This window comes from Notechis scutatus, chromosome Z, assembly GCF_049901735.1.
Source record: "Notechis scutatus isolate UNSWTSFEM ecotype Mainland chromosome Z, rNotScu1.2, whole genome shotgun sequence".
NCBI lineage: Eukaryota > Metazoa > Chordata > Lepidosauria > Squamata > Elapidae > Notechis > Notechis scutatus.
Window position 1 is genome coordinate 65,314,178 of NC_142025.1, and position 14,966 is coordinate 65,329,143.

The 14,966-nt window shown below is 43.5% G+C and overlaps 1 protein-coding gene across 4 annotated transcripts in view; it reads right to left on the reverse strand.

Moving 5' to 3' along the window:
- The window catches only part of DPY19L1 (dpy-19 like C-mannosyltransferase 1), a 148,983-nt gene that overhangs the window by 5,076 nt on the left and 128,941 nt on the right, over positions 1 to 14,966 (reverse strand). For 2 of the 4 annotated variants that reach the window (XR_015745836.1, XM_026674865.2), the window contains exon 22: positions 11,708 to 11,833. Coding sequence is in view for 1 of the 4 variants with exons in the window: in XM_026674865.2 (XP_026530650.1) it covers positions 11,708 to 11,833 (126 nt within the window). In the remaining 3 variants the exon portion in view is untranslated. Of the gene's footprint in view, positions 1 to 11,707; positions 11,834 to 14,966 lie in introns of those variants that run through there. The other 2 variants (XR_015745837.1, XR_015745838.1) reach the window with 2 other exon arrangements.

Here is a 14,966-nt window from a genome sequence, read left to right on the forward strand (position 1 = left end):
TTTCAAATATATGACAAATTCATTAAGATGTTTTCCCACCTATATTAATATGAGTATAAGAATATATATATATATATATACATACATACATACAAATATTTTAGTCTCTTATTTGTACAAAAATATCAATTCTTAATAATTATAAAATTATTTCATTAAACACCTTCTCAATTAATTATTCCTACCATTAATTAGCCTTTGATTGTCAATTAAACCTTTATTGTATAACATAAGTTGTTCTGTTCTATGTAGACTCAGCAGTCTCTGTTGCATCAGCCACTTCCGTTTCTTTCTTTCTTTCTGCTCTTCTCTGTCCTTAACGCCACTGAAGAATAAGCAATCAGTTCCTCAAGTTCCTTAGGCACCTGCTCCCAGACTCTTCCTCACTTTGAGTCAAAGTATCTTAAACCTGTCCGCTTCTATTCTTCTCGTTTGTCCATTTGTTCAATCCATTTGCAGAAATTAACTGGCTTGGGCAAATCCTTCACTTTCAAGCGCTGCTATCACCACTGCCAAATTACCACCCACTTATTGAGCTCAGGCCCGATTCTTTCTGAGACTCACTGTTCTGCCCTTCACGATCTGTGATCTTTTCCTTTTCCGATAACACTCTCCATTGTTCTCAGCTTGAAAGTTCAAAAAAAAAAACACTCAATGCCACAGTCTGTTATCCAATTTCTCCCTTCCTTTTTCAGTTAGGCTGTCTCGATCTTAGGTCTCATTTAAAAAATGACAGATGCTTGCACATTGGAATAAAAGGGTATCCCTTCATTGCAGCGGGTAATCGCCCTCCCCTTCGCTGCTCCTTGGGTTTTCCTACTCATCCACAAATCCCTCCAAGACTTGAGTGCCCTCAGAGGGGGCTCCAAACTTGTAGATTCAGGGCTAAGCAACTGAGCCCATCCTTCTTTCCCCTCACCGCCGCAACGTCACCCCCGGAACCACCGAGAGAAACATTTCTTGATGTCTCCTCACCTTGTGATCAAATGCCACTTTTGCTAGTAGTTTGTGGCCACATAAAAGACTGAGAACAAACCAGGCTCAGTTTATCCAACGCTTGCATTTCATGGGGATATCCACAGATAATAGTATAGCAAAATGGGCGTTGTTTACCTGAATGCCACTTTTCCTTGTTAGGCAAGGTCAGGATGGGGTGATACTCTTTGTTAGTTGCTTAGGACTGAGTCTGTGCAAAAGGCTTATTAGCCTATCTCCGCCCACTCCTCCCCAGTTTCTGTGAAGTCAGTGTGACAGACCAGATTGCCTCTAATAAAGGCAAAAGAAAAAACAAGAATATTAGCAGGACCCCTTCCCTTGGGTCCCATGAAAGGAATCTTCCCCTAGGGTGAGGCTGACCTGTCTTGCCTAACAAGGAAAAGTGGCATTCGGGTAAACAACACCCATTTTTCCTTGTAAGGCTGCGACAGGTCAGGATGGGATATAGGAAAGCAGAGTTGTCCTCGGGAGGGTTAAGACTGGTCCTGGCTTACATGGTCCAAAACAACTTATTGGAGGACCCCTCTACTAAATGCCGCATCTGCTGAAGTGAAGGAGTCCAGGTGGTAGTGACGGATAAAGGCGAAGGTGAAGTCCAGGTGGCTGTTCTGCAGATCTCCTCCAACAATGCCTGCGTAGCCCAAGCCACCGTTGTGGCCGCACTACGAGTGGAATGGGCTGTGATGCTCCTGGGAACTGACAGGGACTTGCTGGAATAGGCTCAAGCTATGCATGCTTTGATCCATCTACTCACTGTAGATGGAGTCACCTTACCCCACAATGAGGAAGGTTGGAAAGAACAAAAGAAAGACTCTGTCCTGCGGGATGCAGCAGTACATTTAATATATATCTTTAAAGCCCTGCACACATCCAAAGTGTGCCAAGTCTTCTCCAACTCATGGACCAGATGAGAACAAAAGTCTGGAAGGACCAGTTCCTGAGCTCTGTGGAAAGAAGTGTTGACCTTCAGGATGAACGCCAGGTCCAACCGTAAAACCACCCAATGAGGATGGAAAAGACAGAGGTCAGGACGAACTGAGAGTGCGACCAACTCTGAAACTCTCCTCGCAGAAGTGACTGCCACCAGGAATGCCACTTTTAGGGTGAGGAGATAAAGACAGGCCTGTCGAAGCAGTTTCATGAGGGACTGCAAGACTTTGGTTAGATCCCAAGTGGGGTACCTATGTGCCAGGAGGACAAAGGTTGGTCGCTCCTCTGAGAAACCTATGGACTATAGGGTGCTGAGCCTAAGATTCTAACTTTCCACAAGTCAATAATGACTAGATGGCAGACACCTGCCTGCGAAGAGTGTTGGGGGAAAGACCCTTGTCCAGGCCTGCCTGTAGAAATTCCAAGACCGCAGCCACTGAGGCTTGTGAAGGTGAGATGTTGGACTTGACACACCAAGCTGAGAAGGATTGCCAAATAGCTTCATAAATACGAATTGTAGAAGGTCTCCTGGAGGACTGAATGGTCTGGATAACCTTGTTGGAGAGTTTGGTGTTTTTAAAAATGCCCCACTCAATTGCCAAACTGCCAGCTGTATCCACTGGGGCTCTGGATGAGACAGGGACCCCTGGAGAAGAGAGACATCCTCCTCAGGAATCCACCAAGGGACAGGCCCATTAAATCAGCAAACCAATGCCAGTGAGGCCAGAAAGGAGCCACCAAAATGAGTTCAGCCCACTCCAATAAGAGCTTTCGAATCACCGCTGGGATAGTGGCAAAGGCGGACAGGCAGACAGTAATCCAGAAGGCCAGCTGAATGTAAGGCGTTTGTGCCTTCTGCTCCCTGGGAGAAATATCTAGTACAAAATCTGGCCAAGTGGGCATAAAGGGACGTGGCAAACAAATCCACTACTAACAATCCAAACCTCAGAGAGATTTGATGAAATAGAGGATGTAATTACAATTCAGCATGGTCAATGGTTGTCCTGCTGAGCAAATCCACCTGTACATTATCCGATCCAGAGATATGCTCAGCTCTGATCGACAGAAGGTGTCATTTCTCCCACATGACCAGGGACTCCACCTCTGTCATAAGGGAAAGGGACTTGGTATCTCCTTGTCTATTGATATGGGCTTTTGTGGCCACATTGTCAGTCCCAACACCTGACAGCGTAGAGATCCCAACACCTGACAGCGAAACTTCCTCAGGGCCAAATGAACAGCTCTAAGCTCTAACCAATTGATGCTATGAGCCTGTTCCTGTTCAGACCATAAACCTTGAGCCCAGAGGGAACCTGAATGGGCACCCCAACCTGCCAAGGAGGCATCAGTAATAAGGACAAGGCAGGATTCAAGCTTGAACGAGTGACCTTTGGACATGGCCCTGGAAAGCCACCAGCGGAAGGAAAGTAAAATATGCTTGAACAATCTAACCTTCCTGGGGGAATGGCTGGATCCAGCCTTCTGAAAAGGTAGCAAGAACCACTGCAGGGATCTGGCATGGAACCTGGCCCAGGGGACAATGGTAATACAGGAAATCATTTTTCCCAAAAGTTGAGAAAGAAGGGCCAAAGGGACAGAACTCGTACCCTGGATACCCCTAATCATCCCCTGTAGACCCTCCAGTCTCTCCTGTGATAGAAAAACTTGACACACTCTAGTGTCAATAATGGCCCCCAAATGAAGGAGATGAGTAGTAGGAGAGAAATGGCTCTTTTTCTTATTAATGGAAAACCCTAGGTCCTGCAGAACTGAGATCGTGACTTGCAGATCCTGCTGAGCCCTCTGAAAGGAAGAAGACATGATTAATATGTCATCCAGATAACATTGTAAATGGACCGGGAGAGTACGAAGGTGTGCAGCTAAAGGCGCCAGGACTTTGGTAAAAACCCTGGGGGAAGAAGACAAACCAAAGGGAAGGGCCCTGTACTGGAAATGGCACCCCGGCAACAAAACCTAAGAAACCTCCTATGTGAGTGACAAATAGGAACATGCAAATAAGCTTTCATCAAGTCTATTAATGTGAGGAAGTCCCCCTGCTGAATGCTCTCCAAGATGGAAGAGTGTGCATCTTACAACACCTGTACACAATGTATTTATTGAGTCGTTTCAGATCAAAAATTGTCCTCCACCCCCCCCGAGGCCTTGGGAATAAAGAAAATTCTAGAGTAGAATCCTATCCCTTGTTGGTCGAGGGGAACCTCCTGAATGGCCTTGAGATCCAGCAAATGCTGGATGACTGACTCCATCAGACTCCGCCTCGCAGCATCTCTAGAGACTGGGCAGGAGATGAAGAACCTTGGAGGAGTGGAGTAGAACTCTAAGACCCGATCTAATAGTGGACAGAACCCAGGCGTCTGAAGTAATACCTTCCCATTGGGCCTCAAAGCATGCTAAACGGCCACCAATGGGTTCCCCTCGTGTGCACTAGTGCTGGCGATGGAACGGGCAATTTCCTCCTCCTCAAAAGGGCCATTTGGAAGAAAACTGCTGTTTGCCCTTGCCTGAGTGATCAGGAGGAGGTTCTTGACGTTGATATGCAGGTTTCGACGGCCGGTGAAAACTGGAACTTGGCTCTCCTCTGAATTGAGGGTGTTTGAAATAAGGAGTGGCCTGATGTTCTTTAGGAGTGAAGGAAGATTTTTTTAAATCCTTAGTCTCAATCAAAAGGGACTCGAGGACCTCACCAAAGAGTTTCTCCCCTTGGACTGGAGCAGATGCCAACTTCCATTTACGTCTGCCATCAGCTTGCCAGTTGCACAGCCAGCATATGCGCCTGGCTGTCACAGAGGAAGCAATGGCTTTTGTGGCAAATCTGGTGCTATGTAGGGTCGTGAATTCTATAGCCACCATGATCCTTCCTTCTTGTTGATGTCCTGGTGGGCACGGACATCTGATGAGGGGATTCTATCCTGCAGCTACTTCAGCCACTTGAGCGAAGTCCTTGTAAAGAATGACGCTGCTGTAGAAGCCTTGACAGCCCAGGCAACGGCCAGATGAGATCTCTGTAGCGACTGTTCCACTTGCTTTTCCTCAGCCTTGAGGACTTCCTCCAGGTCCGAAGGAGCAGACAAGGAGGCCAAAGCTGCAACAGGAGCATTCACTGTGGGACCTGAAGCATCTTGGTAAGTTCAGGCCCCACGTTGAAAAACCTGCGGTCAGAGGCCAGAGGATTGGGCCCTGTGGCCAGAACTTCAAGCTGCTTCTTGATTACCTTCAGGAACAGTTTTGAGAAGGAACCACTTCCTTTCTTACCTCCGGCTCATTGAACAGAACATCTGACTCCTCAGGAAGAAGACTGGCCACTACCTCATCATCTGCGCCTTTCAGATTCACGGTGTTCCTAGCCTTGAACAACAAGGGACTAAACAATGAGTGTTTAAAACACCCCGTAAACACTGGAATCTTGTGCAAAGGGCCTTCATCCGCTGACATATTGGATTCTGGCCAATCAGGTTCTCCCACCAATGATGGAGCCACTGAGATAACAGGAGCGAAGTCTTCAGCCAACCCAGAAACTGGATCCTAGATAAAGGAGCCTCTTTCTGATAAGAGATAAGAGAGCTTCACAAATCCGGGATCTTCTTTCTGATAAATCAGAAGCAGCAGATGAATGTCGGGTCGCTCTCTGCAATCCCTCTGAGATGCCCTTCATGATTGCCTTGTCTATCAGGATTTGCAAATTAATTGGAACATCCAAATCAGAAGGGTCAGTTAGCCTGGCTGCAGTGGCAGTAGAAGGAGGGTTCCACCCCCTGTCTACTGTGCCCACGCTCCTGCCAAGGTACCGCTTCTCCATGAAGATCATCAGCTTGACTGCTTCCTTCAGAAGGAATAGGAGAAGTGCCTCTCCTGGACCCATCAGGAGACCAAGTCTGGAAACTGGGTCTGGGAGAAGGTCCAGGCTCCTCCAAATCCACTTCACTAATGAGTGATGCTGGAGAAGTGGGGCGAGCAGACATTGAGCAAGAAGAGGACTGATGCACTTTGTCTATCTGCTTCTCGATGGCCTGATGGCACCTGGCAGCATCTCCTGTGCCTTGGAAGCCTTTTTGACAGGCTGCTTCCCTTTGGTAGAAGCAGTAGGAGCAACCTTTTGAGGTTTGGCTGCTTTGGAAACTGGTTTCCCTTGGGGGTTCAGCCATCTTGAGCAGCAAGGCCAATGCTGGACTGAATGTCCTGTGCTAGGAGGAGAGCACATGAAGGGGTTTATAAAATAACTTCAGGGAAAATCTTCTCCATCCCCACACTGACCACCATTCTCTTCTGCCCTATCCACACTTCAGTAGAAAGTGTTAACACTTCCTACTGGGATTCAAACCCTCCTGGGCCTAATAGGGCAATGACCATAGACTAGTCCTGGTTGGGAGCCCAAGGGTCCTGGTCTACTTCGGGATAGGGAAATCAATCCCCACCGGGAAAAATAGGAATTTTTAGCGCCTACCCTTCGATGTCGTCTGCAGCAGGAAACAGTAACTGGTGGTGACAAAAGGCGCAGAAGTGGTATGAAGAAGAAGCCTGTTCAAAATGGCCACTGGAATCTTCAAAATGGCCAATCTGTGTTTTCAAAATGGCCACCGGCCACGAGGAGTCTTCAAAATGGCTGCCTGATCCACATGAGACTTCTGTTTCTTCCCCAGGGAGGATTCTGAGCTCTCCTTGGATTTTTGTTGCTCTGCAAAGGCAGAGAAACTTGCAAAAGGCAGCCGCAGGACCACGTGGCTCCCTGTTTCACTGCGGAGGGGGAATTCACCCCGCGGCTCTGTGAAGAACGTGGCTGACGCTCACGCACTTTGAAAATGGCCCTCACCGAAAGGCCATCCGGCCGATCAATCCCCTGCTCTTCGCCCTCGGGGGCTGAAAATGGCCCCTGCGGCCCCTGTTTGGCAGACTCCCAATCGTCAGCTGTGCAGCAAAGCACCAAATTCAAAGGGGAAAGGCAAAAAGGAGGCTTTTTTTCATTCAAAGAAGAATTTCCTTGTAAGGCTGCCTTTGGAACTAAAATTTCCAAAGGCAGGAGAGGCAATACCACACATCCTATTCTCCTAAGGACTGAGTAGAAATTGGGGAGGAGTCACCCAGAGTGGGCGGAGGTAGGCTAATAAGCCTTTTGCACAGAATCAGTCCTAAGCAACTAACCAAGAGTATCACCCCATCCTGACCTGTCACAGCCTTATAAGAGAAAACTGTCAGAATGATGGCTCTGATACAGCTGTGTGAAAAAGTCCTGCATGCTTTCAGTTTTAACCTGTATTTACATGTTTAATCAACTTTTCACTCATAGAAACCACACAAAATTAGTACTTTGATGAAAATTTCTGTAGTCAGATTGAGATGCATAATTTTTATTAATATAACCAAAGTCTTTTTAAGGTTTTGAGTGAGTTTATGTGCTAAAGTTGCATTTTCGAGAATGTTAGGATCGAAAGTAGTCAATCAGCAGCGAGCTTTGGCTGACCAATGAAAATGCACAGAGGCTATGAGACAATCAATGTTGTCATACTCTCTGACTATAAATAGGCATGAAAAGCATCAAGAAATTTAATTTAGCTCTGGCTGCAGGCAAAGACGAAGGCCTTTGCTTTTACCAGTACTGAGCAGTGCCATTGCATCATTGTGTTTCATGAAGAAGGTTACTCCTGTACAGAAATAGCCAAGAGAGTGAAATGCCATCGCACCACAGTGAGCAGAGTGGTTGAAAAATACCAAATAACTGGTTCAGTTGATGACAGGGTCCACTCTGGAAGACCAAGAAAATCAACAAAACAGCAAGATCAGGCTCTGCAACACATTTTGATGGCTGACAGGAAGCTCACCTCACCTCAGATTACAAGAATTTGGAGTGAAACGTGTGATGTAAAAGTGTGCATAAGCATAGTGCATCACAGACTGCTTGCCAGAGGGTTCAAAGGCTGCAGGGCTCTAAGTAAACCTTTGCTCACAAACGCTCATCGCTCTCGTCGATGTGCATGGCCCAAGAAGTATGCCAAGTGGACCAACCAACAGTGGGCCAAGGTCATCTTCAGTGACGAGAGCAATTTCTGCTTGACTGGGAATCAATGCAATAAGTATGTCAGAAGATTTCCAGCTGAAGAATTTAGGCTGTATTGCCTGAATCTATCTGTGAAGCATCCATTGCACGTGATGATCTGGGGCTGTATCACTGTTTCTGATATTGGTCAGATACAAATCGTGTAGGGAATCATAAATTCCAAGCAGTATGTGGAAGTCCTGGAAAAGACCATGCTTCCTTCAGCTCAGCAACTTGTAGGGAAGGACTTTTACTTCCAGGATGACAACGCTCCTTGTCATCGACCCAAGTCCGTCTAGCAGTGGATGAAGAAGCATGGTGTTCGACTCCTGGATTGGCCAGCTCAGAGCCCGGATTTGAACCCAATTGAGAACTTGTGGGCCAAGATTGGTTACGAAATAAGCAAGAAGCATCCAAAGACAAAGCAGGAGCTGATTGAATCCATTATTGCAGCCTGGCACCACACTATCACCAAAGATCATGTGCAAAGGCTTATACAGTCTATGCCAAAGCGATACCGCCTGGTGATAAGCAATAACGGCTGGCAAATTTCATATTAGTAACAATGTTTGGTTACCTAAATGGTCCTTTTCAGGGCCACAAACAATAAAAATGTTAACAAAACACTAGCATCGGCCTTAGTAATTGCAACACATATGCCACTGGGTATGCATCAGTTAATCTGTTTTCATAGTCGTTGTAAGCATGCATTGTAAGCATGCAAGAAAATTTACAATCCCCATCCAAACAGCACCAAATTGTAAAAAACTTATGCTTTTCACTTAAAAACCACCAGTATTTATTTAAATATAACAATATTTGCATAGCAGTTAGCATAAAATATCATAAAATTAATGGCCTATCAAAAAAAAATGTCATAAACTGTAAAGCATGCGGGACTTTTTCACATAGCTGTATTGATCAGAGTTCCTCTGTTTTTAATGTACAATAGCTTTAGCATTTAAGAACAGAGGTAAGTTAGTTACTTTTCTATTAATACATAATCCTTAAAAGGGCTCTCCTGTAGGGACTCTGTCATGGTCTAATACAGACTGGAAATATAGCAGAGGAAGATTTCTCCAGTAGAAATGGCTGTTTGCAACACACAAGGAGGGGATACTTTCCCAAGAGCTTACAATTCAAGAATACCAATATGCCGTTTGTTAAGTGCACATGAAATATCTCAGGATGGGGAAGGCCGTGGTGGCCTAGTGATAGAACATCCCCTCAGGGTCTTCCCAACCCACTAAGATACCACATGCTTCTCCCTCCCTCTTGTCACACTCACTTATCTTGCAAACACCTGTCTCCTCTCTGCCACTGTTTCTTTGCCTTTGAGGAAGCCAGCCAGCAGCGTGGGGGGATGGTCCCTCCCCAGCCAGCCAGCAGAGTTTGCTGCGCTGGGAGAGGAATGAGACCTCTTTGTTCCATGGAGCCCAGAGCCACTTGAGCAGGGAGGATGAGGAGGATGAGAAGAATGGCAAGACTTTGTGCCAGCTAGCTAGTCAGGCAGGGAGTAGGTCAGACGACGATGGCTGCCAGGAGAAGGGTGATCATGGCTGCTCAGGTGGCTGCCGCCACCAGCAGCTTGTGTGCCTCTAATGCATCCGGGCTGAAGAAAGTGAAGGTGCAGCTGTGGGCTTGCCTTCAAAGATCACTCCAAGTGCCCAATGTGCATGCAGGCGCAGCATATGCATACAGCTGTGCTCCATGGACAATGAGGTCTCATTCCTCTCCCAGGGTGGTGAATTCCGGTGGGCTGGATGCAGGTATGAAGGGCCTGGCCCTGCAGTGCTTCCTTGCTCAGTTGAAGGTTTTGTTCCTGCCCTCAGACTGTAAGGCTGGCCATGGAATTGGAATCAACTGGGGGAAGTAACCAATGCTGTCCATGGCCCAGGTGTGCTCCTCACTTGCGTGTGCCAGCCTTACTGTTTGAAGGCAGGAACAAAGCCTTCAACTGAGCGAGGAGGCACTGCGGGGCCAGGTCCTTCACACTCGCGTCCAGCCCGCTAGAGTTTGCCATGCCAGGGGAAAAATGAGAGACCCTGTTGTCCCGCAGAGCCCAGCACCACTTGAGTGGGGAGGACAAGGAGAAGAATGGCAAGACTTAGGGTCAAGCGGGGCTGGCTGGTTGGGGAGAGGGAAATCATGGCTGCTCAGGGGGCTCCTGCTTCCCTCACCAGCTTGGGTGCCCTGGCTGAAGCATAGATCACTCTCTCTCCCTCTCCTTCTCCCCACCCCCTCTCTCTGTGGTGGCAGTGGTAGCGTTGCAGTGCCTGGCTGGTGGGGTGCTCAAATAAGCTGGTGTGGGGCATGGGGGTGGAGGTCCACACACACTGTCTTGCTTCGTCCTCCATCCCCTACCACCTCACTTTGTGGCTGCTGCACCAGTGCGTTGCTCAGCCTTCTCCTCCTCCATTATGCCAGCGAGCAAGGAAAAGTGGTGAAGAACGAAGAAAGGCACTGGGGGGAGATGAAGGACTAATCAAGGTAGAGGTGCAGAGCTGCCCCACCCACCCTGCCCCAGCTTACCTAAGCAGCCTTCAGCCAGGCCACCCATGCCAAACCCCCATCCCCCAACCCTCTCAGGGCAGCCACATGCATTCACTAACCTGCTTTCCAGCTGTTAGCCACCGTGATGTGCAGGACAACTGTGGGACTACAGTAAAAAAAAATAGTTCAGACCTTCCAACTTCTCATGGAAAAAAATCTTGCGATGTTGGAAGGTCTGAACTATTTTTTTATATTGTAGTCCTTACAGACTACTTTTGTTGCCCTGCATGTGGTGACAGAGAATTGGGCCTGTGCATGCACACATCTGCCAGGATGGCATGGGCCGGCCCCTTACCCCTCCAGAATGGCCAAGTGGGCTGGATGTGGCCTCATTGTGGGCCGCATCTGGCCAATGGGTCTTGAGTTTGACACCCCTGTGATCAAAGCCATATATAATGATTCCCACAGCAGCTTCTCCCTATGTCATAGGCCTCAGTGTTTAACAAAACTCTCCTGCATTATTTTCTAGAGGCCATTTTAGGTAGGGAAGGGAATGGGAAGCTTTTCTTTCTTACATTAAAGTTCAAAAAGGTTAAATTTATGTAGAATTATTTTGCATTCCAGTCTTAAAACTGGAATGCAACCAGAATGACAGTTCTGCTGAACTACAAGTAGATAGATGGATAGAGAAATTGATTTAGTATTTATTACTAACTTCTATGACCAAGCTTAACAGCAGGTTACAAGAAATTCAAGAACAATTATCCTAACAGTTAAAATTTATCTAAATTTTAATACATAACTAAGATAAAGATACACTATACAAATAGCCTGCAAATGGTTTAAGGCACCAGCGTAGAAACAGGAGACTATGACTTAAACATGCCTAGTCTTGCCTTCGGCATGAAAAGTGACTTTGAGACAATTACTCTCACTCAGTCCACTCAATTCACAGGATTGTTTTTTTTGGGGGGGGGGAATTGGGAGGAGAAAGGAATGTTAGGTATGTTCACCATCTTGAGTTATTTACAATAAAAATAAAACTGAGATATAAAATAAAAAGGGACCAGAATTTCCATCATTAAAGTAATACAACTGTAAATCACATCATGCAAAATCATTTCATGAAATGGGTGATGTTAAAAGGAATCTCAAAACTTTCCTAGTATGCATTAGAGAGTAGCACTCTGCTCGTTGAACATTTGAGAGACACAATTAGTTTTATTACTGAATACTTACTTTGTTCGCCTCAGGCACCAAGAATCTTCTAAAATGTAGTAATTTACTCCCATTTTTAATAGTCCTTTTTTAACTTCTTTTGCAGGTTTTCGGCTATACATGGAATAAACGATTTTCGTTCTTGCCCTTTACAGAAAAGCAAAATATTATGATTGAAGAGGTGATAGAAATGATACTCTAGTCTACATAATTTATTCTTGCATCCATTTTTATAGAGCCAAATGCCTTCTCATTAATTGTCATGTCCTTGGTGGAGACTGACTCTGAGGGAGAGGAGGAACAACTGACAGGGAGTGGAAGTGTGGCTCTGGAGGTTGTGGAGGAGGCTGGGGAAGGCCAAAGGCCGGCTGAGCAGTCAGAGGAGGACCCAGGCCCATCCCCTCTCCATCCTAGGGCACGCAGGGAGGAGAGGGTAAGGGAAAGATATGGTCTACTTGGGAGGAGAGGGCCTTGATCCTCTTCATGGGCTGCAGCTGTGACAACTGAATAAGAGGACGGACATGCGTACGGGTGAACGCTGGAAACAAAGCATGGACATATCTCTAGTTTATGGTTCCTTTCTGAGTTTGGCATCCTTCCCAGTGTGTGATCTGTTATCTGTGAACGTCCTCCAGCCCTTATCTTGCCTGGTTTGTGTTGCTTTTTTCTCCTTCTTGTAAGTGTTTCTGTGGGAGTTTTTTGTCTTCTGTCAAGGATATTTGGAAAAGAATGTGCAGGAGGAAGATAAGAAGAAAAAGTTTTGGTTGACCGGGTTAAACTGCAAAAGCAACAACTAAGCTACCCTGGAATTTAAACTAAAAAAAAAAGTAACATTGTTCCCAAAGAAGATTTTGAAGTAGCGAAGGAGAGAGAAAAGGGAAAGGGTTTGGTTTTATTTCTTCTCTCCTTTTCCCTATACTGACAGCTAAGAGATCTAAATAAGAAATTGGAAAAAAAATCCACTTTGACATCAATAGGCATTTAAGCTGAAAATAAAATGTCAAAGGGATAATAAAGATTTCTGGATACTTAAAACCTTTTAAAAGCAGGAAACGAAAGAAAAAGAATAAAAGGGCAGGATCTGGAAAAAAGGGAGGAGACTGCCTGGAATTAAGAGGAATTTACAATGAAACCTCAACAAGACTTCTAAAAGATACATTTTAACTGAAACTTGGCTACAAAATAGTAGAACCCCGGGAAGAGAAAGTGGAAAAAAGAAGCATGAGGAAACAGCTTGGGAGTATTTGGATTATTTGGTGATCTCTGGATTTTTGATTATTGCATTTGAATGACTAAAATCAATTGGGTGGTTGTTTAAAAGTGTTTTAAAATGGCACTACTTTTAGATGAACTGAAAATGGAACTTAAAAAGTACAAAGAAGATGCACAAGAAGGGAGAGGTTCTTTTGGCTTCATATTTCAATTCTTAGAAATGGAGAACTATGAGAAACAACAAGAAATGCCTGAAGAACAAGAAGACTGGGACAAAGAAGAAGCCATCTTTAATGAACAAGTAATTTTATGTGGGGGGGAAGGAAAGGGGGGAAAGAGAATGAAAAGTTTAAAATTTGAAAAAACAACCAAAAAAAAGGAATAATAACTTGAAAAATAAGTATAATATTAGAAAGTAACAGAAGAGAGGAATACAGAAGAGAGAATTAGAACTAGAGAGACAAGGGGGTAAAAAGGGGAGGGAGAAGAAGAGAGGGAAGAAGGAAAGGAAAATAAGTTATAAAGGACAGAAACAAGATATGGAGAAATAGGGCCTATTTAGAGATAATGGGTGAAAATTTAATTGAAAAAGGGATTCTGCAAAGGTATAGTATTGTTATATTAGAAATAGAAATAATTTTAGAAAATATGAAACAATGTATGATTAAAATGATGGATAAAATAGTTATTGTAATCTAGTGAAATGTTTGTTAATAAATAAATGAAATAAAATGAATGAGAGAATTGAATTAGGAAAGGATGGAAACATTTTAATTATTTAATGTTTTATAAAATATAAGGGAAGAGAAATAGGGGGAAAAAAATTAATTACGGGAAGCTTATAAGTATTCCCAAGGAAGTATGATATTTAATTGAAAAGTAATGTTAAAGATGTTAAGACTTTAATGAATATTAATGATAGAACTGAATTGGAATGGAATGAGTGTTTTAATTACATATATTTATAATCTTTCTTTCTTTTTTTTTTAAAGTAAAAGTTTTATTGATTTTAACAACAAACAAAAACACATAAAACATAACATAAAAACATCATCATCCTTCATAAATTTACAGACAGTGTGTCGGTTGGTTTACCACTCCTTTTTGTGCATCCATTTCATAGTCATCATAATAATTATATTACATAATAACTCATATTATCAATCAACTATTATATATCCTAATATCATTATTAAACAATCATTTGACTATAATTTTACTAATTCATACTTAAGCGAGATAACTATAGTTTAGTTAATTTATTTTCTAACAAATCATAAAATCATACCAAGTCTATCTTAATAAAATATTATCAAAATATTATCAAAACCAAAAATAAAATAAAATGTATATTCATTATTTCCTAGGTTTCTAAATATTTTATTATTATATTGTATTATCTAACCATTGATAAAAAAGATCCCAAACTTCATAAAATTGTTTATCTTCTTGTTCTCTAATTTCAAATGTCAATCTACTCATTTCAGCACATTCCAATATTTTCTTAATAACTTCTTCTTCTAATGGTATTTTCTCATTCTTCCAATTTTTAGCAAATACAATCCTAGCCACTGTTAATACATTTACAATCAAATACTTTAAGTTTTTATTATATGTATCAGGTAAGATTCCCAATAAAAAAATCTCTGGTTTCAAATCTATATGTTTCTTTGTCATTTTTTCCAACCATATGCGAATTCTAGTCCAATATTTTCTAGCGTCCTCACAAGTCCACCACATATGGTAATATGAGCCAGGTATCTGATGACATTTCCAACATTTTTCAGATTTATTCTTGAACATTCTTGCTATTCTTGTCGGGGGAAAATGCCACCTGTAAAACATCTTATACAAATTTTCTTTATATGCTGTTGACATTGTCATTTTATAATTTTGAGACCACAATTTTTGCCATTTCTCTAAATCAATCCCATATCCAAAATTCTTCCCCCAAGCAATCATTGTTTCTTTAACTTGTTCTTCCTCTAATTTAATTTCCAACAAATAATTATATAATTTTTTGATCACTTTTTCATCAGTACCTGTCAAAATCCTATCTAAATCAGTC